The sequence below is a fragment of the Typopeltis vanoorti genome, chromosome 9 (genome assembly GCF_054136105.1).
Source record: "Typopeltis vanoorti isolate ZY-2024b chromosome 9, IOZ_Tvanoo_1.0, whole genome shotgun sequence".
Lineage (NCBI taxonomy): Eukaryota > Metazoa > Arthropoda > Arachnida > Uropygi > Thelyphonidae > Typopeltis > Typopeltis vanoorti.
In genome coordinates, this window is record NC_143557.1 from 39858056 (window position 1) to 39883780 (window position 25725).

General features: G+C 35.5%; 1 protein-coding gene across 2 annotated transcripts in view; it reads left to right on the forward strand.

Moving 5' to 3' along the window:
• Positions 1-25725, forward strand: part of LOC150102994 (uncharacterized) — a 69001-nt gene that overhangs the window by 24771 nt on the left and 18505 nt on the right. For both annotated transcript variants that reach the window (XM_090398029.1, XM_090398030.1), the window contains exons 3-4: positions 5121-5250; positions 21463-21574. In XM_090398029.1, coding sequence (XP_090254155.1) covers positions 5121-5250; positions 21463-21574 — 242 coding nt within the window. The remainder of the gene's footprint in view (positions 1-5120; positions 5251-21462; positions 21575-25725) is intronic.

Consider the following 25725-nt stretch of genomic DNA (forward strand, 5'->3'; position numbering starts at 1 on the left):
ATGCCGCCGCCATTTTTTTTTTTCTCTGCAGGTTACTAGGTCTAATAATAATGATTTCGTAATTTAGTTTTTTTTACCAAAGTCTTTCCATGACTTTTGTTTAGCTAGTTTTACACAGTGTTTTTTGTTTAGCTAGTTTTAGCTGTCTTACATTTGTCTCTGGATTCTCTAAGAGCACAAGCTGACATATTCGTCAGGAACTTTCGATATGCTTTCTTTTTTTCCTTCACTGCCTCTTTAACTTTCTGTGTCCACCATGGATTTCTGATTTTTCTATCCTTGCAGACAATTCACCACATGCCTCTCTGGCTGAATCAATCAATGCTTTCTTCACGGATTGCTACTGAATCTCCAAGGTTTGGTTACTGTTCTCAAACTCTTTCATTCTTTCTTGAATAATGTTTGTGCATTTTAGTCGACAGTTCACATCTGAGACCTGCTCAACTTTTATTCACTTCAAAATTTCCTTTCATGTTATTCATTTCAATATGAAATTCAATTTTATTCTTCTCTAGACTAAATGGTGATCAATTCCAATTTCGAATCCTCTGTACTCTAGTATCCTGCAACAGTGGCAAAACATCACTATCAACAATAACATAGTCAACAAGACTTTTCTTATTCCTTGCCTCTTCTCTCATAACCCTTAAAATGAAAACTGCCTTACTATAGAACCGTTATTATAATTGACAACATCGTATTCTTTGGAGAAATAAATTATTAAGTTTTTTTGAGTGTCAGTTATTTTTGTTACTTAGCTAAGTAAAATTAGTTAAACAGAACAAAATTTTCTAAGCACTTCAAACTGCAGTGTACGTGTTCTTTGTGAACCTTAGCATATCAAATTACACTGCCTGCATAGCTAAGTTACTTGTATAAAACTAAAAATTGTATTTCTTTCATTAATACTGTTTATTATTATTATTGTTACATGACACCTCTCCAAGGAGTCCACGGAATCATCATAGGAGGGACCAATACTTCACTACAATGTCTCTCTTACTTGATCCTTCAACTACACAACATCACTGCGAGCAACGTATAGTACCATCACCCACCACCACCACTAGTGTATATTATTATTATAAAGAGAGACCTCAAGGGAGTCAGGGACTCATCGAGGGAGGCCACATACTACACACACCGGCTATCATAATTGTTCCTGAATTCATTCACACTGCATGCACACCCAACATCCAATGGTAATCCATTCCAATCATGCACCACCCTATGAGAGAAAAATATAGTTCTCACCCCTTTCTTAGAGACATTCATTCTCACCTTCCAAGGATGTCCTCTTGTCCTGTCCCCATCCTCCATAAAATCCACTAGACTTTGCAAATTGCATCTTCTCAACTTTCTTTGTATTCAACATTCCAAATCTGTGTGCAGTAGTCCATATGTAGCCTAATCAAGTCCTTATATAATGGAGCCAGAATATGTGCTCGAAATTTTATAACCTTATCCACTATCACTACAAGATCTCTTATTTCCTCCACTTACAACAATAGTATTATTATCTGATACCTCCAGGGAATCAAGGACTCATCCAGGGAGACTATAAATCACCCAATCCAGCTGTTATATCATCTCTAAAATTCATTCACACTAGATGCACTCATTACCCTTAAAGACAAACTGTTCCACTCAGTCACAATTCTGTGAAGAAAAACGTAGCTCTTATCCCTTTCTTGACTACGAACAAACTTAACTTCCACGGATGCCCCCACGTTCTCTTCCCACCTTCCATATAATGAAAAATTTCATCAGATGATATCCTATAACACCCATTCAATATTCATAAACCTCTATCATATCACCCATCTTTCTCCTGTTAACTAGAGTCTGTAATCCACATGCAATCTGTCCTCATAATCTAAATCCCATAATCCAGATATAATCTTTGTAACTCTTCTTTGCATCCTTTCTACAACTTCTTTATTCCCTTGGAAGCCAGATCAAATCTGTGCAGAATGATCAAGGTGTGGTTTTATTTAGGCCTTATAAAGAGGCAAAATGGCTTTCTTATCCTTAAATGTCAAGGATAAAAAAGTTTAATGTGATGTTTGCTTCAACATCACAATTATCCACTGAGATATATTTGCAACTTTTGCTATGTGACCTTTGAACTTCAAATTCATATCCATAATTACGCCAAGATTGCTAGCCTCATCAGTTTCTTGTAGCATAACCTTGCTAATATAACATGCCACTGGAAATCTCATCTTGCCAAAGTGCATAATTTTATACTTGCTCATTAAACTGATAACCATTTTAACCATTTTCGTTTACCCAATTTTCCAGCCTATTCAAATCATTTTGTAAGTGCTTACTATGAATAGCATCCCTGATTGTCCTGCTATCTTTGCGTCATCAGCAAACAATTGCACATCTCTTGTTAGACCCCTCCTAATGTCATTACTGTATCGATTAAACAACAATATATCCCTAGAGAGTAAATTCCACATCCCATCTTTATTTTCCAAATTTTGAAAACTTACAGTTTGCAACATTGAACTGGGATTCCCACTCCTGTGCCCTAACCTAACCCTGCACATAATACAGGGAAACCGGTCTGGGTAGTGACCCCTTCCCATAATGCATAGCAGTATATACATGTCCACAAGGAGATGTGCTTTGCATTATGGGATACTAAGGCAAGTGATGTGAAGTCATACCACCTTTACCACGAGTTGCTCCAGTCCTGAAAATACTTCAGGCGTAAACTTTATTTGCTTACACTTGGAAAAAAAGGATTAAACCAAGTATATATATAATTTCTTGGTATCTTTAATTTATAGTATAACCTATAGTAAAAATCTAATCTTTACCCCTTTCTTAGCGACATTCATTCTCAGATTCCAATAATGTCCTCTTGTCCTATCCCCATCCTCCATAAAATGAAAAATTCCATCAACTGAAATCTTGTATGACCCTTTCAGAAGTCTGTAAGTTTGAAGTCTACAAATTCTCAATCTGTCTTCATAATCAGTATTCCACAATCCTGATATCATTTTTAACACTCTCCTTTGCACTCTCTCTCTCCACTGTATCAGAATCACAACGAAAACCAGGAGACTAGACCTGCTCACAGTAGTCCAAGTGAGGTCGTATCAAGGCCTTATTTTATTATATTGTTTGTATATAAAAATTTTAAAAACCAGATTTTCCATTAACACGTTAAAACATAAAATATATAATTTGTTTACTTCGCACCACTTAAAGAGGTTCTAAAAATTATATCTTGAAAAGTTGATGCACTAAATATGCTGAAAGATGCCCCAAAAAATGGTTTTCTTCATGATCAAAGGACTGTCTAGGCTGAAAGGATAAAAATAACAAAATGAGACTAGTTTTGCTTTACAGCTACTTATTCAGAGTATCTCTTATAAAAATTTCAAATTTTTATTAGATTTTCCACACAACTCTTTTTGGTCTACAAAATCAGATGTTTTAATTTTTTGCAAATTAGAGGCATTTTTTTAAATTGAAGTAACATTTCGACCTTCATATTAAGGTGATATGAGGTATGCATATTCCACTACTTGTGTAAATGAAATGCACAAAAAATCAAACTTGTGGATTCAACCAAAGTTCTTCAGGCTAGAGTACATAATGAAGAAAAATAGCACTCAGAACACCTAAAGCAGGTGTCTGCCATCTTGAAAAAAAAAAAAAAATAGTTTGTTTAAAAATGCAAAGAAGAAAAGTACAAACCTTGGCATTAAGATGGCAGTAAGAATCTGAAATTGGACAATTTGGAAATAAATTGTGATTATTTTAAAACTATCTGAGATTCTGAAAATTCTATGGGTCCATCAAATAAAAATGGCTGCCATAATTAATAGGATGTAAAAAAAAAAAAATGTGTTCTTCCATCTAAAGGATGGGGTGACAAAATAACTTGCTTTAATTAAATCTAAAATTATGCAGCTTCACTCCTCTGGTTTTACTTGGAATGATTCATTTTTTTTTTTTATTCATTTTCCATTAATTTCAGAAATCAATAATTTATTTTAATTTACAAATTTAAAATTAAACAAATTTAATTTACAAATTTACAAATGTTAAATCTGGTGTGAGACAAGGATGTACATTATCCCGTCTGTTATTCATTATCTATATGGATCACATTATGAAGAAAAGTGGTATTAAACATGATATCAAAATTGGAGATGTTAATGTCAGCTCTTTGCTTTATGCAGATGATGTTATACTTCTAAATAAATCCACTACAAGTCTGCAAGATTCTCTGACTAAATTGAATAGCTGTTGTAATAGATATGGTATGAAGGTCAGCAATAAAAAGACAATGAAAATAGGCAGAATCATTGAAAATGTCAACTGTGTTGTGAACGGAGAACCTGTGGAACAAGTGAAATATTTTGGCTACTTAGGTATGATTTTTAGTGAAGATGGTAAATTAAATATAGAAATAGACAACAGAATCAGCAAAGCTGGTATGGTGGGAAGTCAACTGAATAAATTCATATGGAATAAGAGAGAAATTAGTCGGAACACTAAATTAGCTGTATACAAGACAGTGTTCAAACCAGCTTTAACTTATGGATCTGAGAACTGGGTTAAGAAGTAAAACACTTGACCAAAGACTAGAGACCGCAAATATGAGAGTCCTGAGAAAGATTATAGGCATGAACAGATAGCATCAATGGCAATATCATATAAAAAACGAGGATATTAGGAAAGAACTTGACATTGTTGGCATCCAGGAATGCATTAGCAGAGCTAATCTCAGGTGGTATGGTCACTTAAACAGAATGGGCAAAGAAAGATTAGCAAAACAAGTGTTCTCTGCCAGGTTGGCAGCAAAACGACCCAGAGGAAGACTAAGATATAGGTGAATTGATACGGTACAAAGTGCCTTCGCTGATAGAAATATAAGATCTGATAATGTTGGAGTCTTGACAAATAACAGACTGATTTGGAGGAAAATTGTAGATAAGAAGTTAGTAATGATGTAATTTTTTTCATGTAGTACTATCATATCCTGTACACCCCTTGAGGGTGCATGGCAGGAATTTGATGATGATGATGATGATTTACAAATTAAGTTTTGTAATTATGAATAATTTTTATTTCTTAATTTTTCAAACCAATAGCTAACAAACTGCATTTCCTAATCATGCTGATACGAAGTGATACACCATGTGTTTGCGTGCAATGTGCAAAGGGAATCAAAGGAATTGGTATAGGGGTGGCCTTGATGAAAAACATGCAGCAGACATTCAAGTAAGTGTATGGTATTTGTATATAATTATCTGAAAAAATTTGACATTTTGATTGACAAGTAATTAATTCAAACAGTTTCAAAATTTTTTCTAGAAAAAAAAAAACTAACCAAAAAAAAAACACCAATCAATAATGTTAATTGTTTGGGTTATAAAATAAGTTATAACTAACATTTCTAACAAATATATCCACTAAAGTAAATGGAATAATAAACAAAATATTAAGACCAATAATATCTTCTCCTTAATAAAATAATAAAAAAAAAAAGACTAAGAATGAATGAATAAAGACTAAGAATGAAAAAATAAGAATGAAAAGACTAAGAATGAAGAATGAAAGACTAAGAATGAATAATATTGATTTTATAAAAATCAATATTATTATATGGAAGTGAAGAATAGACAATAAGAAAACATTATTACAACAGAAATGAAATATGTGAAGAGCAGCATGTTATAGAAGACTAGATAAACAAAATAAAGATGTATTGATTTTAGTAAAGTTACGGAGACTATAACTGTGTTAGGAATAATTATTTTAATTTTCCAACATTTCGACCTTCATATTAAGGTCATCATCTGGAGTATATGCATATATACACAAAGACAAGCTACATTACATTTCTAACAGTAAGCCAAAGCTACAATGATCTGATGAATCATTATTCTATTGGCCTGACCTCTAGTGGAAAAAAAAAATCTACATCAAAGCTATATTCTATTTATAACATCATCAGAGAAAAAAATTCATATAGATAGATAACAAATTATAGAATCTGTGTAGCTCAGTAGAGGTGCCATTTGCACTCTATATTGCTTGACCACATGAAGAAAAACTTGTGGTTCGAATCTAGTCACTGACTAGAGGAACGTTTTCTAACTTTTAGCCGGTGGCTGGTCAAGTGGTTAGCATATCCGCTCCCCAACCAAAAGGCTGCGGGTTCAAATCCCGCCATGGGCATGGATGTTTGTAATTGTCTGTGGAAAAACTAGTGGTGGTGATCAGAGGCAGATGGCATTGGTGGTGGAGACAGAGCTGTAGAGAAAGGGCCCTTCCTCCCTCGATGAGTCCTTGGACTCCCTGGAGGTGTCAAATAATAATAATAATAGTTTTAATACAACAAAGTAGTAGCCTAATCCATAATTAAACAAGAGTGTGTGTTATATTAGATTTATGATCTTGGATTGCTTACAGTCTTAATTATAACTAACCAAAGACCAAAGGGTTAAGTGGGCAGAATATGTGCCATCCATATTCTTGGGATTTTTAGACCATCATTATTGTTAAGATTAGGGTGGTTGATAAGAATTTTATAGGCTCCTTAAATTTACACTCATACCATGTTTTGGTGTGATGTAAACAACAGGTGCTTTTCCAGTCAATTCTATGTAGAGTATTCAGGGCATGATCAGAAAGGCCAGATTTACCATAGTTATTAATTTAATGCCATTTCTGTTCCTTTTTTATGATAGGAATCGAATGTCCTGTTTCACCTATATAGAGTAAATTACAGATGCAATGAATATGGTATACTCCAGGATGGGCCAATGAAGGAAGCCGATCCTTGGATGAGTTGAAAAAGTTTTTTTAATTTTGCAGGAGATTTAAAGGTGGCATTAAGATTGTATTCTAGTTCTATTTAATCTGGTTTATTTTCGTTTTTAAGTAGGGGTCTTGTGAAGAATTTTGTTGACAGTATTTTGGCTGTAGCCATTCTTCGGGAAGGTATTTGCTGATAACTTTTAATTCATCTTTAAGTGCTTGTTCATTGGAGCGAATCTTCAAAGCCCTGTTATTTAGTGTTAATGACACCTTGTGTTTGGTGGTGATAGGAGTTTATGTGTGTATACTGAGCAGTATGTGTAGGCTTACGGTAAACAGTGAAGGAAAGACTATCAGAAGGACATGACGTTCTGACAGTCTTTCATGACCTTCATACTGAGGCATATAAGTTGGTGAGGGGGAACCTATCAAACAGATACAGGGGAATTATTGCATAAGATAGCAGGTGATGTTTCCAGGTCATTCCTGGAAACTGTACTTGCCTCTGAATTCCCAAGAAATTCAGGCAACCAAATTTATGCCTTCTTCTTTTCAGACATTTTCTGTCCACTGCTAGACAAAGGCCTCCTCCAGTTCCTTCCACCTTTCTCTGTTCTTGGCATGGGTTGACCAATTTTTCCCAACAAAATTTGACAATTCATCACTCCATCTTCTTTTAGGACATCCTTGGCTTCATTTCCCTTCTTTTGGAATCCAGTTCATTAGTATGGTTGATGATGAGCAATGGTTCAAAAGTCCATTGCTCATCTTCTCTTCTGGATAGATGTCCGGTTTCCATTTTAGTCACTTGTGGTGAAGAATGATATGAGTCATTCTTCACCAGACTCATATCACCATCAGTGATATGAGTCTGGCTTCTTATCCAGGTGTTTCACTTCTTATCTTTTAATATGATGCCTGGCATCAACCTCTCCATTTTTCTTTGAATTATTGCTAGTTTATTTTCTGGTGCTCTTGTTAGAGACCAAGTGTCACAACCATATGTGACCAAATTTATGTATAGTAGTCCAAATGTGCCTGCAAGATTTTATAATGAGGAACCTGCAAAACAAATTACTTGTATAATGTATACTTAGAAGTATGTGGTATGAAACAACCGCAGAGGTGGAAGAAAATAGTACAGCATTTAATATCAAAATATTTTGTCATGTTAAAATTTTCTATTTTTGTTAACAGCTCTCCTCCATCACCAAATTTTTACTGAAGTGTCATCAATGGTAATTCAGATGTTAGCAAGAAAGTTCTAGTCATCTAATTAGTAGTTAAATTAGTGAGACTTTTTTTTTGCTGAACTACATACGGTATTATCATATAAGTGATGAAAATGAAATGTCACTGATATTTAACTTGGAAGTCTGCCATGTCTTCTGTTGACATTTGGAAATATTTGTCATTTACTGTTTTTGATTTTATATTGTACCTCGTGGTGAGCTCTGTAATCTTTAGAGGGTGCATTATCCAGTAGCAGATGGGGTATCCTATCAGACATGGTGGGATGGTCCTAATATATTAAATAATCTCATGATGAGTCTCTGATTCCATGGAGGTCAGATGTTAATAATAATAATAAGAAGAAAAACCTGTGGACCAATAGGTCCACAGAGGGCTATCAACTGGATGGCAAGGGAAGTGGCTATCCCATGGTTCTCTAGCTGGGTTTGGTCTCTTGTTCCACTTATTTTGAGTCTGACTCTTTCTTTTATTTGTTTCTTTCTTTGTTTTCTTGTGATCCTGATGCTATCAGAGTATTCAGGGGCTAGGGATCTTTCTTTTCTGACTTAATTCTTGGATAGGATAGGAATGACTCTTTAGTTTTGGTTGGCAACATACCTAAAAGAAGGTAACTCTAAAATCAAACAGGTAGGGAGTTTCACAACATGCCAGCTCCCTTTCTGGGTAAAAATAATATTTCTTTGAATCTCAAAAAGGAAGGAAATATCAGTAGATCTTTTCAGCAACAACTTTGCATGAAATGGACAATGATTTTTTGGGACATGGAATGCACTAAGTCTAAATAATAAATATAAGATAATTCAGGAAGTTGAAAAATGAAAAGTAGATGTTATGCTCCTAACAGAAACAAAGAAGAAAGGTAAAGGTTTCGAAATAATGGGTAAATATTTACATACATGGAGTGGAGTGGAGTGGATAAAAACAGAAGGGGATAAACCTGGTGTATCTATCCTCATAAAAAGCAGATGAAAGAATTAAGTAAAAAGTTGGGAAGAAGTAGATGAAAGGTTTATAAAAATAAATCTTGAAGTACATGGACTGGAATTTTTCATTATTGGAACTTATGCCCCATGTGATGATGTCTCACTCGATGAAAAAGAAGAAGACTTTGTAGATTTAAGAGAAATAACTGAATTTAGAAGGTGGATACAATGAATTATTAGTGTCAGGAGACTTTAATAGTTAAGCTGGGTAGAATGACAATCATTGTGTGGTGGGATGTTATGGAGAAGATCATGTTAACAACAATGGGCACAGATTGATTCAGGTGTAAAAATGAGAAGTGTCAGGTGCTATATGGATATTATGAGTATAAAGAGATACATAAGCTTACATGGACCCAACCAACTAGAAGTCTGAAGTCAATAACTGATCTGGTGATAACTGGGCAGGAGCAAATAGCAGTAGTGCAAATGTGAGAGCATTCTGTGGATATGATGAAACAGATCCATTATATGGTAATAAGTAAGATTGTGGGTCTTGTGACTTGTTATATGTAGGAGGCCAAATACTTCACATGATGATAAGACTGTTACAAGATAATAGTATATTGGATTTTTATATATACATACATACATGATATCTTGAGCAGAAATTAGATCTAACCAGAGAGGGATCTGCATCTGTGTTGTATGACCATTTAAACAAATGTGTACATGAGGCTGCTGAAGAGATCCTTGGCAAGGAAGGTAAGAAAATATAGAATGGACGAGTGAAGGAGAAGACAGAAGATAAGAGATGGCTAAGCAGTAACACTGTTCAGGACAGAGAGGAGTACAACAGTACATGGATGCTTATGACAGATGTACCAAGTTAGAAAAAAAAATCTTATTGATAGTGTTGCCATCTATGGTTGAGGCCGAGAACATTTCAGACCATCCTCGTACTGGCCTTATAGTCTTAGTTGCTTGGCTATAATTACAACCAATCCAATCACATGTTTGTATAAGTTGAGTTTTAGCTCTGGAATGGAAGGAATGTATGATAGTTCCATTGTACAAGATGGTGCAAAAACTGATGTGTCTAACTACTAACCTATCAGTATCTCTGGTGTGGTAGTGAAGATTTTAGAGAAGTTGGTAAGAACTTCCATACAGAAATGGGTGGACAAACAAGCTATACTCTGCAAGGAGCAGCATGGGGTTTACTAAAGGATGGTCATGTTTTAGCAATTTGCTCATATTTTATAACACTATGGCTGAATTGGACAAAGGGAATGGATATGCTATGATAATGTTGGATTTTGCTAAGGCATTTGATAGGATACCACACCAAAGGCTGTTTGTTTTTATGTTAAACCCATACACGAGAGGTTGGTAGATCAACCTATAGCACATTAGTACCATATATGGGTTGGGAAAGACTGTTCCATAGTACGGCAGTTGCAGGGATGAAGGAGGAGGAAAAGAAACTTGTTCTGTGGGTTTCAAGGCACACTGTGTAGGTGTGTTGAGCAGCAGCTGCACGTGTTCCAATGAGCTTAGTACTAAGTGAGGGAATTATTGAAGTTATTTCAGATGAACATTTTCCATGGAAATATTTGTAGAAAACAGTGCAGAGACTGACTGTCTGTGGGGGGGGGGGTGAGTTAGTAAGAGATGGGTCATTAATAAGTCTCATTGCTCTCCTCTGTATTGAGTCGAGCATTTCGAGCGAGCTTTTGGGGGGTCCCACCCCATAGTGGGGTGGGGCTCTGTGATTCCGTTACTTCACCCATCTTATACAAATCACAAATCCACTGGGGTGGATTTGTGATTTGTATAAGGTGGGTGAAGTAACGTCTTGAATGAAAGAGAAATCCTAGTTTTTTAGAAGCTGAGGATGCAATGGTTGTTATGTGTTTATACCAGAAGAGGCTTGATGTCGGGGTAATTCCTATTAGGGAAATTTCAGATTGTCTGGAAACTTGGGTGTTGTCAAAAATAATACTGGGAGAAAATTGTTCTTTTTTTATGAGAAATAGTTTGAAATTGACTAGGTTATCTGAATCCCATTGGAGGATGGCTTGGAGGTCTGAATTGAGGGCAGTGGTGGTTGCTGTCATTGGCGCACCCAGGGAGGGGGCCAAGGGGCCTTGGCTCCCCCAAAGGAAAAAGAAAAAAAAGACTAGAAAATTTTTCAAAAATCTTTTCCTATTTTTTTTTTTTTTTTTTAATTTATGTTGTGTCGTGTATTCTATTTCCATACTACTTATGAATTAGCGGCGCCGTTGTGAACACAAGGCGAACGAAGTAGTGCTCGGACGATACTTTGTTTGCCTGAGCCAGGCCAGAGATCACGGGTATCATATATTGACGATTATTGCAGATGCTCAGTTATAAGTCGTATGCAATGCATAATGTGCATTCTCAATTCATCTACTCAATTCGACCCCCCCCCCCAAGATTAAATCTTGAGTGTGCCGCTGGTTGCTGTTCTATAGGTTGAGGTGAGTTGTGTGGAGTAAGGTTTATCAAAAGAAAGGGAGGAGTGCAATGTGCTGTTGTCTGCAAAACTGTGTATTGGGTTCGAGGTAAGCTGAAGTAGGTCATTGTTATATAGTAGAAAGAGAGTTGGTGAGAGGGAAGAACCTTGTGAAACCCTGGCATTAGTTGAATAGTGAGAGAATAAGGAACCATCCACCACCACCACCACCACACATAGTATGCATCTAGAGACAGGAAGCTGGCAATCTAACTACAGAAGTTTTGAGATAGACCAAACGATGGCATCTTTCTTAGTAAGCCCTTGTGCCAGAGCGGGTCAAACGCCTTGGAGATATCAAGTGCAACCGCTTGAGATTCATCAAACTTCTCCACGGCATTTTTCAGAGATGGGTGACATATGTGAGCAGATCTGTTGATCAGCAGTGATGGAGTCCATACTGGCGGTTGTTTATTAGACAGGTACCTTCAAGGTAGTGTAGGAGTTGAGAATTGATGATTTTTTCCATTACTTTATTCAGGACTGAGGTGAGTGAGATGGGGCAGTAGTGACTTGTCACCCTTCTTGGTGAGTTGAATATAGGCCAATTTCCAGGCTGTGGGATAGATACCAGTGGTGTAAGACAGTATACAGTATATAGGCGACATAGGAGAGGAGACAGTTCTGGTGCACAAACCATCAGGACAATTGGAGAAATGCCATCAGGGCCAGGAGACTTTATTTGTGTCTAATTTGGACAGTATTTTACTGATCTTTTTTCTGGCAAAAGGATATAGTGGGCATTGTATGTTGGGTATCTGGAATGGTTGGAGGACATTTGCCATTGTTAATTATGCATGCATTGGAAGCAAAGTGTAAGGCCAGTGGATTGGCCTTTTCTGTAGGTGATGATGCAATGGAGCCATCTGGGTATGATAGAGGTGGGAACAGTGTTGGGGCGAAGTTACAACCGATTGCTTTGGCAAGAGACCAAAAGGCTCAGCTGCTAATTTCCTGCTTTTTGCTCTTTCGAACTCTGTTTTGGAAGCATTGATTTTTTTTTTCATTTATTCCAGGCTTGGGTATAAGCTCTAAAGGAGGATGGAGTTCTTGATTTGAGCCAGTAATGGTTTGATTTTTCATTTGTACAGCCTTCGTGCATCTTTTGGAGGCTATTGCATAAACTGGAGAATATGGGATTGGAATATAAACTTTTGACTTGGATCAGTGGATGGTTGACAGACATATATCAAAAAAGTGGTATATGGTGGGTGTGAATCTGCCAGATTTAAGGTGACCAGTGTGTACCTCAGGGTTCAGTCCTTGGGCCATTTGTTCAATAGATACATTAATGACATTAGGAAGAGTCGAACAGAAGATGTGCAATTGTTTGCTGATGATGCAAAGATAGGCAGAGCAATAAGGGATGCTATTGATATCCAGCATTCACAAAATGATTAGAATAGGCTGGAAATTTGGTCAAACGAAAATGGCTGTCAGTTTAATGTTAGTAACTGTAAAGTTATGCATTTTGGCATGATGAGATTTCCAGCAGCATATTATATTAGCAGGGTTATGCTACAAGAAACTGATGAGTATAGGGATCTTGGCATAATGGTGTATAGAAATTTAAAGTTCAAAGGTCACACAGCAAAAAGTTGCAAATACAATTCAGAGGATAATTGTGATGTTGAAGTGTATCTTGACATGTAAGGATAAGGAAGTCATTTTGTCTCTTTATAAGGTCTTAATAAGACCACACCTGGATTATTGTGCACAGATTTGGTCTCCCAAGTTCCAAGGGGATAAAGAAGCTGTGGAAAGGGTGAAAAGGAGAGTTACAAAGATTATATCTGGATAATGGGATTTAGATTAAGAGAAGAGATTGCGATTATGTGGATTACAGACTTTGTTTAGCAGGAGAAAGAGAGATGATATGATAGAGGTCTATAAACTTTTAAATTGGTGTTATAGGATATTGTTTGATGAAATTTTTTGTTATATGGAAAGTGGGAAGAGAACATGGGCACATCTACGTACGTTAAGTTTGTTCGCAGTCAAGGAAGGGGTAAGGGCTAGGTTTTTTTCTCTTACAGAACAGTGAGTGGAATACTTTGCCTTTAGGGATAGTGAGTGCATCTGGTGTGAATGAATTTAAGGGAAGGTATGACAGCTGGTATGGATGGTTTATACCCTCTCTCGATGAGTCCTTGACTTCCTGGAAGTCTCAGATAATAGCAATGACAATAATAATTATTATTCATGATCATCATCATCAAATTTTTGATTGTACCTTCAGTAATGCAAAGAATACTATGATTGTACTACACGAAAAGTTTACATTATTATCAACACCATATACTCTGTTATGTATCTGGACTCCAAGATTGTCAGATCTCATATTTTGTCTTCTAAGGCACTTCTTAACATAACTTGGTCTTCCTCTGGATATTCTTCCTGCATTCTGAAAACAAATACCTGTTTTGTTACCTTTACCTCCCATTCTAATTAAGTAACCATACCACCTGAGATTAGCTTTGCTCACAAATTCCTGAATGCTAACAATGTCAGGTTCCCTTGTAGTATCCTTGCTTTAATATGTTTTTCGTATCGATGCTATCTGTTCACACCTCTAAACTTACTCAAAACTCTCATGTACCATCTTCTGTCTTTGATGAAATGTTTTATTTTGAACCTAGTTCTCAGATTCATAAGTTAAAATAATATTCGAACCCTGTCTTGCATGTAGTAGTTTAAAATTTTGACTAATTTCTCTCTTCTTCCATATAAATTTATTCTGCTGACTTCCCACCATACCAGCTTTACCAATTCTGTTGTCTATTTTCCCTAAAAACTGTGTACATAGCTGAAAGATTTTGCTTGTTCTATAATTATTTCAAAATCTTTTTACTGTTAATTTTCATACCAAATTTATTACAGCACTTGCATATAGTAAAGAGCTGAGATTAACAACCTCCCAATTTTGTTATCAGGTTTAATGCCATTTTCCTTTATACTGTGAACCACACATATGAATAAAGAGTTGAGATATGTGCATCCTTGTCTCACACCTAATTTAGCATCAAAGCATCTTCTTGCACCTCCACCAGCACCAATTATTGACTATGTATGGCTTGATATAATGTCCCATTTATACCACATATTATGTAATGTTTTAAACAGCTTTTGCGTTAGTACCCTGTAATATATCTTTTCTAGATTTACAATTTTACAACAGCTTTTCTTATCCTCTTCTCAAGTATGCTTGCATAAATCTTACCTGGAACAATCACAAGGGAAATTGCTCTGTAATTCTCACATTCAGTTTTATTTTCCTTTTTATAGATAGGTACTATGAGAGCTCTGTTCCAATCACCCAGAATTTGATTCTTTGATCATGTCTTCTGAAATATGCAGTGTAGTCACTGTAAAACTTATTAGTTCTTATTTGAACATTTTTCAAATATCATTTACTTCTTTCCACATTTCAGGTTTTCGATTGCTTTTCCTATCTCAAGTGCTAATATGTCCTCCTGACTGCATTCCTCTTCATTTATACATGAAGTATCTTCACAACTGGGCTACTTGTATATAGAGGATGATCACTTCACATCAATTGCCTTACAAGGGTGGTTTGAAAAGTTCTCAGCCTCAACCATGGAAACACTATCAGCAAGATATTTTTTTCTAAGTTGGTACATCTGTCATAAGCATCCATGTGAAATTGCAAGTCATTCTATCCAGTAGTTTGTTTTATACAGCTGTCTGAAGCAAAAATGTTGTCTGTATCCCTTTAAATGGATAAAATTGAGTATCGTGCAGTTATAAACTTCTTTGTAAAAGAAGGTTTAACGCCAAAAGAAATTCATTCGAAGTTCATAAAAGTTTATGGGCACTCTTCTCCTTCATTTTTGACAATTAAGAAATGGGCTGCCAAGTTTAAACGTGGCCGTACCAGCCTTGAAGATGATCCACATGGAGGATGTCCAAAAAGTGTAACAACACCAGAAATCATTCATCAAGTGCCCGATATGGTATTGGATGACTGGCGAGTCAAAGAGCATGAAATTGCTGAGACTATAGGCATTTTAAAAGAATGTGTAGGATATATTTTGCATGAAGAATTGCAAATGAAAAAGTTTTTCGCAGAGCTTGCTCACAGCAGATCAAAACTGCACTCGCATGAAAATCTCTGAACAGTGTTGGGAGCATTTTAACAAGAATAAAACTGATTTTGTGCGTCGATTTAATACCATGGATGAGACTTGGATTCACCATTATACACCAGAATCCAAATAGCAGTCAAAACAGCAGACAGAAGCTGGTTGTTCAGCACCAAAGAAGAAGACAAAGTCGGTTCTCAGCAGGAAAGGTCATGGCATCAGTGTTTTGGAATGCTAAAGGCATTTTGTTTATTAATCATCTTGAAAAGGGTAAAACAGTAACCAGGGAATACTACTCCGATCTTTTAACCAGACTAGACGAAAAAATTCGTGAGAAAAGACCTGGTTTGCAGAAGAAAAAAATCATCTTTTATCAGGACAATGCACCTGCCCACAGAGCTGTTTTGGCAATGGGAAAATTAAGGGATTTGCACTATGAATTGTCGGAACATCCACTCTATTCCCGAGATTTGGCTCCCTCTGACTTCTTCCCAAAACTAAAACTCTTCCTCGCTGGTCAGCGATTTTTCTTCGAATCAAGAGGTGATTGCAACTGTAGAGGGGTATTTTGCAGATTCTTACTGAGAACCAGTACATGGATGGGATAATGGCACTGGAGCATCGCTGGAATGAATGTCTTAAGGGAGATTATGTTGAAAAATAAAAATAATTTTGAAATTATAAATTTGTTTTTTCATTGTTAGGCCGAGAACTTTTCAGATCACCCTCATAGTATCCCATAATGCAGAACATATCCGTAGACATGTGTAATGCTATGCATTAAGAGAGGATCACTACCCAGGTAGGTTTCAACTTTTATTAAGGTGTTATCAGTGGGAGCCAGACCCAGGAAGATAACAAGTTGAATTACTGCATAATGCACACATTTCTCATATAAAACTATTAGTAAAAAGATGTATCGTATAATTATTAAAATACTCCAGATCAGAAATTGTTCTGGAAGGTCTTTTCACTTGGTTGTAAAGAAAATTATACTTGCCAAGAAATTAAATTATTGTTTAATCCTTTTTCCAAGTGTAAGCAAGATACTTCCTATGCAAACTTTGTGTGCTTGTACTTGGATATAGGATTAAACAATTATATAATTTCTTCCATCCGTCTATTCATTGGACATCAACAGATGTGTATGGGTTACTTCAATGCTTGGTCCTTGCCAGAGTGTCCTGTTGTATGCTTTTCTGAAGGCTTCAGCTTTCTGAAGATCAGTCACTCCACACATACCATCCATCCATCTCATGGATGGTCTACCACTTCCTAATTTTTCCAGGAAATACTGTTTTGAGAAATCCTCCTTCCATCCTTTCAATGTGTCCAAAGTATTTCAACTTTCTTCTGTTAATATCCTTAAGGAGCCCCTTAAAGTTCTGCCATTCCTTTCAAGCACCCATCTGTTTGTCTGCCTTTCAGTATAAGATATCCTCAACAGCCTTCTATAGCACCACATCTCAAAAGCAGTTATCCTTTTCCTATTAGAATTCTTTAGATTCCAAGTCTTACATCCATAAATCGCTGTTGGAAAAGCAGCTGCATCCACAATCCTCGACTTTGTTCCTGTGGAGATAGATCCATCCTTCCAGATTTTAGACAAATCTCTGACTGTTGTTTTAGACATTCCTAATCGTCTTCTTCTGAACAGAAGTTATTCATATTAATAATGGATCTCAGGTACTCAAACTTATCGAGTTTCTCAATTCTTTTTCCATTAAGGTACACTTGTTTCTCAGAAGCTTCCCTGTTTGTATTTCCTTTGAGAACCATAATCTTTGTGTTGCAAGGACTGAGTTAAAGTCCTCTGTTCTTACTGATCTCGTGAACTTTGTCAAGAATTTGTCCTAGTTCTTCCTTGTCATTATAAATTAGTACTGTATCATCTGCATACCTAAGATTACTGATCAATCTACCATCTATCCTAAATCATGTTACACATGCAATGTCTTCAGCATAAATACTAAACAGGTGAGGGGGAAAGTAGGCATCCTTGCCTAATTTCCTTTCTATCCTGAAGCCAATCAGTTAATCCAACATGTTCGTATCAAGGCTTTTCGCTGCCTGTACATGTTAGCTGTCAACCTGATAGTATGTTGAGGAAATCGGATTATTTTCATTACTTTCCATAGTTTCACATGCTGAACACAGTCAAAAGCTTTAGAGTAGTCTATGAAATGCATTACGATAGGGAGTCTAAATTCTTTATACTTTTCTATGATCTCTGATACCCTTACCTTTCCTAAAACCTGATTGTTCTCAGGCATCTGTCTCAACCCTATTTAGAATGATCTTTAATAAACTCTTGTTTGCATGAGAGATTAAACTAATAGTTCTATAGTTCTTGCAATCCTTCATATATCTCTTCTCATGAAGTGGTATGAAAACCGACTTCTTCAAGTCTCTAGGCCATGATCCTGTCTCCCATATCGTTATAATCAATCTATACAACACTTTTATCTCTCCATTCTCCCCCCCCCCCCCTTAATTAACTCTGCTGGGATTCCATCTGCACCTGGGGCCTTATTGCTGTTAAGCTGTTTAACTGCTTTTTCAACTTCATCTGCAGGTGGTTCCAAATCAAAATTTTCCTGGTGAGAGAGCTCCCCCAAATTTTCCTTATCCTCTCTGCTGTATAGTTCCTCACAATATTATTTCCATTTGTTTGTGATTTCTAGTTCTTCTGTTAGTACTGCTCCATTCTTGTCTTCAATGATATTCAATTTGTGCTTTAGGTCACAAACTAAACAAAATATCGAAGTTTGCCTTGTTCTGCCTGATGGCTCTTCTGACTTCTCTACGTAATCTCTTAAATTCTTCAGTCCCTGTCTGTTTATTTCTCGAATTGCCTTCTTGCGATTAGATCCCATGTCGAATCTGATATCTATCGGTCTCTTGGTCTTCTAATTGGGGCAAGATACTTCTTGACTGTATATTATATTATAACTTTGACTCCTTCCCAAAGCATTTCAAATGAACTCACTAGGAATTACTCTAACATCGAGTCTAGTGGGATGTACCTGACTTCGACTCTTACTAGCTGATAGTCTGTACCTCAGTCTGCACATCTGAGATGCTTGTCTTCCACTGTTATAGAGCCAGGATATAATTCTGGTACCTTCATCTATCAGCATTAGATGTCCAAGTATAGGTCTGTTGTGGTTTTTCTGGATGCAAGTATTGGTAATAACCAATCTGTTATTATGGGCAAATTCCAACAGCCTTTCACTACAGGTGTTACGTTTACCCAGACCAAACATGCCACACTCAGGCCTAACCCTCATGCTCCTTCACACTTTTGCATTAAAGTCCCCTAAGATGTATAACACATCTCTCCTTGGCAGGCAATCCAAAACAGTCTCTAAGCTTTCATAGAAATCCTCTCTCTTCATCAGGCCCATCTGTGTGGAGCGCATAACCTACCATTATTGACACATTGGTAGGATGAGCCTTAAGTCTAATACAAAGCATCCTGTCATTAATGGAATTATAACCAAGAAGGGCTTTTGCCTGAACTGTCTTCATTATCACTGCTACCCCTTGATGCTTTGAAGTGACCTTCTCCCTTCCATCTGGTCTCTATAATTCATATGATGTCAATTTTATACCTCTCCATCTCTTTACAAACAATATCAAGACTGCCCATCTGTAGATCCCCATATATTCCATGTGCCTATGTAAAGTTCCCCTCTAAGATTAATCCCATTCCTTCTGTACTCCTTGTTCACAATATTATTATTATTATTATTATTACATGCCACCTACAGGGATTCCAAAGACTCATCAAGGGAGGGCACCGGCTCCACAACTCTCCGTGTCTACCACCCCACTAACCATAACTACCGTCATCATCCACACCAGCGGCATCTACTGCTGACCACCACCACTATTTTCACAGACAATCACAAGCATATCACTGACTTTTGTTGGAAACCGTAATATACTACTTGAACAGAACCCTCTGCCTTAGCCCTCAACACAGCTCTGCTTATTCTGTGCAACTACCACTGCAGCATGAGATATATTATAAGGCACAACTATATTAGTATTTTGGAGTGAGGTCACTGCAAGAAAAAAAAAAGTGGTAAGGTTACAGAGGCCCTATCCACATATCTGGGAGGTTTTTCTCCACCACTCAGCTCACTAACTACACCAATGCCATCTACCACCAACCACCAACACTAGTATTTCCAAAGACAATTACAAACATCCATGCCCATAGCAGGATTCGAACCCGCAGCCCTTTGGCTGGAGAGTGGATACACTAACCACTCGGCAAACCAGGCTGGCTTTCTTGGCAAATTTAATTTTTAACAAAGCGAAGAACTTTCAACTACTGTCTCTGATCCAGAATATTTTAATAATAATATATGAGATATAAATGACATGCATTAATTCAACCTTGTCGAATTAATGCATAAGTTGAAACCAACCTAGCAGTGACCCTCCCTTAATGCATAGCATTATGAGATCCTAAGGCTATTAAGTATAATTTACTAAGTATTATTTAAAGTACAAGTATAATTTACTTTGTAACCAACTGAAAAAACTTTCAACAATTACTCTTGAATGTTTCTACCACTGTGTTATTACTTGTTTCATTTTGCGATCTTTCAAAGTAATTATTCTGGCAAAGTCTAGGAGACTATGCCTTGGATACCCCTGCACACAGGATCATTTGGAAAGAAACAAATGTGCTACATAGAAGTCATAAGTCAGAGAGATTGTTTTTGGAATCAACAGGAGCCTTAAAACATGATCTAAACCTCAACAAGTATGGCTGTATAAATTTACCATTTACCAAAGATTTGGGAGATAATCATCTTAAGACCTAATTAATACCTGCTTTCTCTTTAGATTTTTTTTTCCAACATAGATGGTGCCTAATTAGAACTTTAGTCTTTGTGTTGTATGTTGCAATTGTTTAAACTAGTCCCATTGCTATATCAGATTGTTCTTTCACATACTGCGACAAACTGTTTTTGTGCCCTGAAGATGCTGGATATAACACCAGCGAAATATTAGCAATAAGTTAATAGTTATTTTCTTATCAGTTTGTGTTCTCATCTATATTAAAAATAAATTAACAATATATATATGTATATATAGTTTAAATGACTATAACACCAAGAATAAAAAAGAATAAGGTTTAATCATGAGACACTACTAGTTTCGTTGAAAAAAAATCAACTTCTTCAGGTGTCAAATACAAAGAATTATATAAAATAAAAAATAACAGAAACATTATAAAATAACAACAGATCTAATATAAAAAACTGTAGTACAGTTTAAAAAAATTTTTTTTTTAAATTATATTAATTTTTTAATTATATTAACTATATTAATATTCAAAACATTATTTACCAAGTAAATATGAACTCCGATATATATATATATATATATATATATATATATACACACACACACACACACACACAAATATGTATATAATTCATCCCAGTACTGAAGAACTAGGGAATTGCATGCAGTTTAGAAGCAATCACTTGGCTAGCATTAATGTTTTAATTGCTGAAAATGCAAATGTGCCTCTGACTTTTTCTTAGTGTATCAGATCAATGAAGATTTGAAAATTTTATATTTATATAGGAAATTTATGCGGTAACCTGGTATGTTAATAACAAAGTAGAATATTAGGAAAGAATTCTTAACATTATAAAAAAAAATTTGGATGAAAAAATGTTTATCTGTGTTAGAAATAATATAATCTTGTGTGCAATATTACTTTGACTTTTTGACTACTTGAGCTTGATTGCATACTCAAGTAACACTATGTGTACTTTTCTTGTCTATGGAGAGTTTATGTTTATCTTTATGTTTCCGTTAGCAAATCCATGAAAGAAACTGCTGAAATATTTGCTACCAAATTACGCAAACAATGGAAATTTGGTCCATGTGATAATGATCTTCTTGTTTTGGTATCTTCAGCAAATCAACAGGTAGGAGTATAACATTCTGATATAACAAACCTAGATTTATATATATATATATATACACACACATACTGTATTCTAGTTTAAAAAAAAAAAAAATGTAGAAAAATGAATGCACTGAACATGGAGTGAATGGATTTATGTACTGCAGGTTGTGAAAAAAATCCAAAACACTAAATTAATGATTTGACTGTTTGCTAACACTTGGATAAGGGATTAAACAAGAATATAATTTCTTGGCATTTTTAATTCTAACTTTTTGAGTCTACCAAAGAGTTCTCATTTTTACATCTTTGCAGATAACTTCACCTCATGTTTCAGTTGCTCAGTCAATGTTATTTTTAGTCTGTTACTGAATCTTCAAGGACTGCATCTTGTTTTCAAATGCTTTCATTTTTTCTTGAATTGACTGCTCAATTCTAAAAGTTGACTGACTTCAATTATTTTCAAAACTGTTATTATTTTATGGCATCTTCATGGAGTCCATAGACTCATCATGGGAGACCCAAATTAACCATTCTACACACAAATCCTATCATACCTCTCCTTCATACCATTCACTGTCAGGGAACTAACAACCAATTCTGGCAATCCATTCCACTCGCTCACCACTCTCCACACAAAAAATCTAGTCAGCACACACCCTTATTAATTACTCTTCCACAGATGGCCCCTAGTTCTCTGGCAATTTGTTATATACTGAAAATTTTCACTTGATCAATTTTATAAAACCCTTTTAATATCTTAAAAGTTTCTATCATGTTCCCGCTTTTCTGCCTATCAACCAGCTTTGTAACTCACAAATCTTCAACCTATCCACATAAGGAGTACTTCACAGATCTTTTGCTATCTTGGTCACACATCTCTGAATCCTCTCTACCACCTCCTGCTCCAATTACATGAAATAACATGTTGTTTCATGTAATTATCTTTTAGAAACTGTATAAATTCTATTTCCATCTTACCATGACCCCTTTCCTCCCTCCAATCAATGTCCCCATAGTTAAAGCCTCCATAATAATTGTTTGACCTACACTCATTGTGCTGATACATTGCATCTACTTCTTCCTGTGGACCTTCTGGTCTATAGCAGAACCCAACAGTTGAAAATACAGTACCCTTTATATTCTGTTCCTGCTACTATATAATTTTCAGTCAACCAGGTCTCACTGATGCCTATAATTTTTGGGCCAAGTCAAGCTGACCAATGCCAGAAACTTCTCACCCTTATTCCTGATACTTGCATTCGTGTACAAGCATTTCAACATCCCTTTGTATCCATAGTTATCCTTGTGTAATGTCATTAACAACCCATTCAAATCAGAAACCTGTGAAATCTCATTCAGCATTGCTGTACACATGCTCTTTCTTTTAATGTTACATGGTGATCAGTATTCACATCCCTATCCATTTTTTATTTTTTTAAATTTTTTATTTTATTTTATTTATTTTTTTATCACTACAGGCCAGGCTAAGAAAAAGATTAATTAACAGCGTAGATTTAATTTACCTTTATAGAGTGCAAGAGCATGTAGTTTGGTTTCTTATACACATGTATCCTTCTGATGATGACCTCAATACAGGGATAGAAATGTCAAGTGTTATTTTATTAATAATAAGTAAAATAATTATTTCATCATGTGTGTTTTGTGTCCCTAAATTCGAAAATATGTACACATGCTCATTTAGCACAGGGGGTGGCCAGACACATGCTTGATTTCATCCTCCCTAATCTCTCTAGTTTTGCACTACCACACTCTCACTAAACTACACTTTCTCCAAACATCTAACTTTGAAACCATTTAAATGTTGTTGGTTGTATATAGTCTGTCAGGCATATATAAATCCTTTCATCAATCAAGTTCACTACATACAACCATAAACTGCAACATCATTCCTCCTGCACTTATCTTGCTACATATTTCTCACCTTTCAAATTATTTTTGCCTGCCAAAACAATTAACTTGTTTGCCTCTTTCTTCTGCAACTTACAGCTTCACTAATACCCTTTCTCTTTGCACCTGGAAAACGTGCTTTCTTCACTTTCTGATTAAGTATATCTCTTATCGTCGAATTCCCATAGAATACTATCTCTTTTCTCCCGGTTCCTTGCACTTTTATGCTTTTCCCATTCACTCCCTTTCATTCTCCATCCTTCTGTTTAACATGCTGATCATTTCTCCAGTCACTCGAGCTAACATTTCGTCCTGTGAAGGAGTACAAGTAAGTGTGCAATTTCTTTCTGCAGTAGCATCTCATCATCCACATTATTACTTTCTGTACTTTGTTGTCAATATAAAGATTATTTTTAGACATTTTATTCTATCTACATATGGCAATATGCTCTTCTGCCTTTTCATGTGTGTGAGAAATGTTAAAAAAAAAAATATATATATATATATATATATATATATCCTGCTCAAAAAGAGAAGGTGACCACTTCCTATTTTAAATCTCCTGTATACTTGTGTCATTAACCAGTGTAAAGATATTGCCAATCAACAAAAACAATAATACGTTTGTGTTTTTTCTCCATGTGAATTTATGCACATCTTTCTACTGGAACATGTTATTAGTGATAACTAATCCACCTTGAAGTCCAGGAGGTACTTGGAATTATTATTAGCTTTGCTCTTTTCTCCAAATTTTCACAAAATGTTTTTATATACCGTATATATGGTATTTCATTTCTTACTCTGCTGTTTAGATCTCCCAACAAGGACTGTTTTTTTTTTTTTTTTTAATGTCAACTGCTTCTCTAATAACTAAACAAATTCCTCCACTTCTGTGGAACCATAGGCACAAATAAGTATCATTTTTCAATATCCCATTTTGATGTTTGTCCACATCACTCTACTTGAAATCACCTGCCATTCAATCGGTTTATCTTCTTATATGACAGTGTTTTAGTGCTGAACATTACTGACATAATATTCACCATTGCCTGAGCATAACATCTTGTAGTTATGCAAAATAAATGTCTGTTTCAGTAACACTAATCGTGCTGATGTGATACTTCTCCAATTCTTCTGCCATTTCCACGTATTTCAGTTGATACTTCTTACACTGATGGTGTCTATCTTCAATTCTGTTGATGTTGAATATGAGTTTTTCCAGTAGCTGACTGAGCAAGGGACTTGTTTAACAGGGACACATCACAGCTGATATGATATTTCTCATCTTGTTATTTAGTGGAATAAATACATGTCTACAGATAATAAATAGGTGCTCTCCCTTGATGAGTTTTTAAGACTCCTTCGAGGTGTCACAAAATAATAATAATAAATACTAACTAAATTTATTTAGTTGATTAATATTATTATGCCAATATTTTTCCCGAGCATCTTCATAAACACTGTGCACATGCACACAAACATACTGGTAAGAAAGCAAACAAAGACTAATTATTCATTGTGTAGAATTTATGGGCACAAAAAATACATGTTGGAGTAATTACTTTACTTACAGTCAAGAAAATAACACTCAACATTTCATTCTCTATATTGAGGTCATCATCAGAAAAACATACCTATGCACAGGACATAAGCTACATGACACTACACAAAAGTAAGTTAAATGTAAAAGCTTTGTTAATTGTTTACACTTGCCTGATCTCTGGTGAAAAAATATTTTAAAAAAATAGATATATTAAAAATAAATAAAAATTACTCATTTAATTAACATAAATAATTTTTTTATATACTTAATAAGTTTAATAATATACAGATGAGTAAAAAAATTACAGTGGAACTACATCAAACAGATCTCTACCATCCCTTTATCTTCAAGTTTTCTTGTGTTGGAGTTCTCCAGATTCTTGGAATTACTAATCCATCATTCTTGTTGAGATTAAAATCTTGTTTCAAGTATCTCACACGCTTCCTTGAATTTTATTTCAAACTAGGTTTTGATGTGTTGAAGGAACTTGGTGCTTTTCTAGTTGATTCTGTGACACATTTGAAGTGCATGGTTTGACAGGTCTGTTTTACCATAGTGAAGCAATTTAATGTGGCATTTGTGTTTGTCTTTTCTTGTTGCAATGGTGCATCGTGTTTCCATTATGTAAGGTAGGTTGCAGGTAAACCAAATTTTGTAAACTCCTGGGTGAGCAAGGTAGAGAAAGGGATCTTTGCATGAGTTGAGTATACTATAATTTT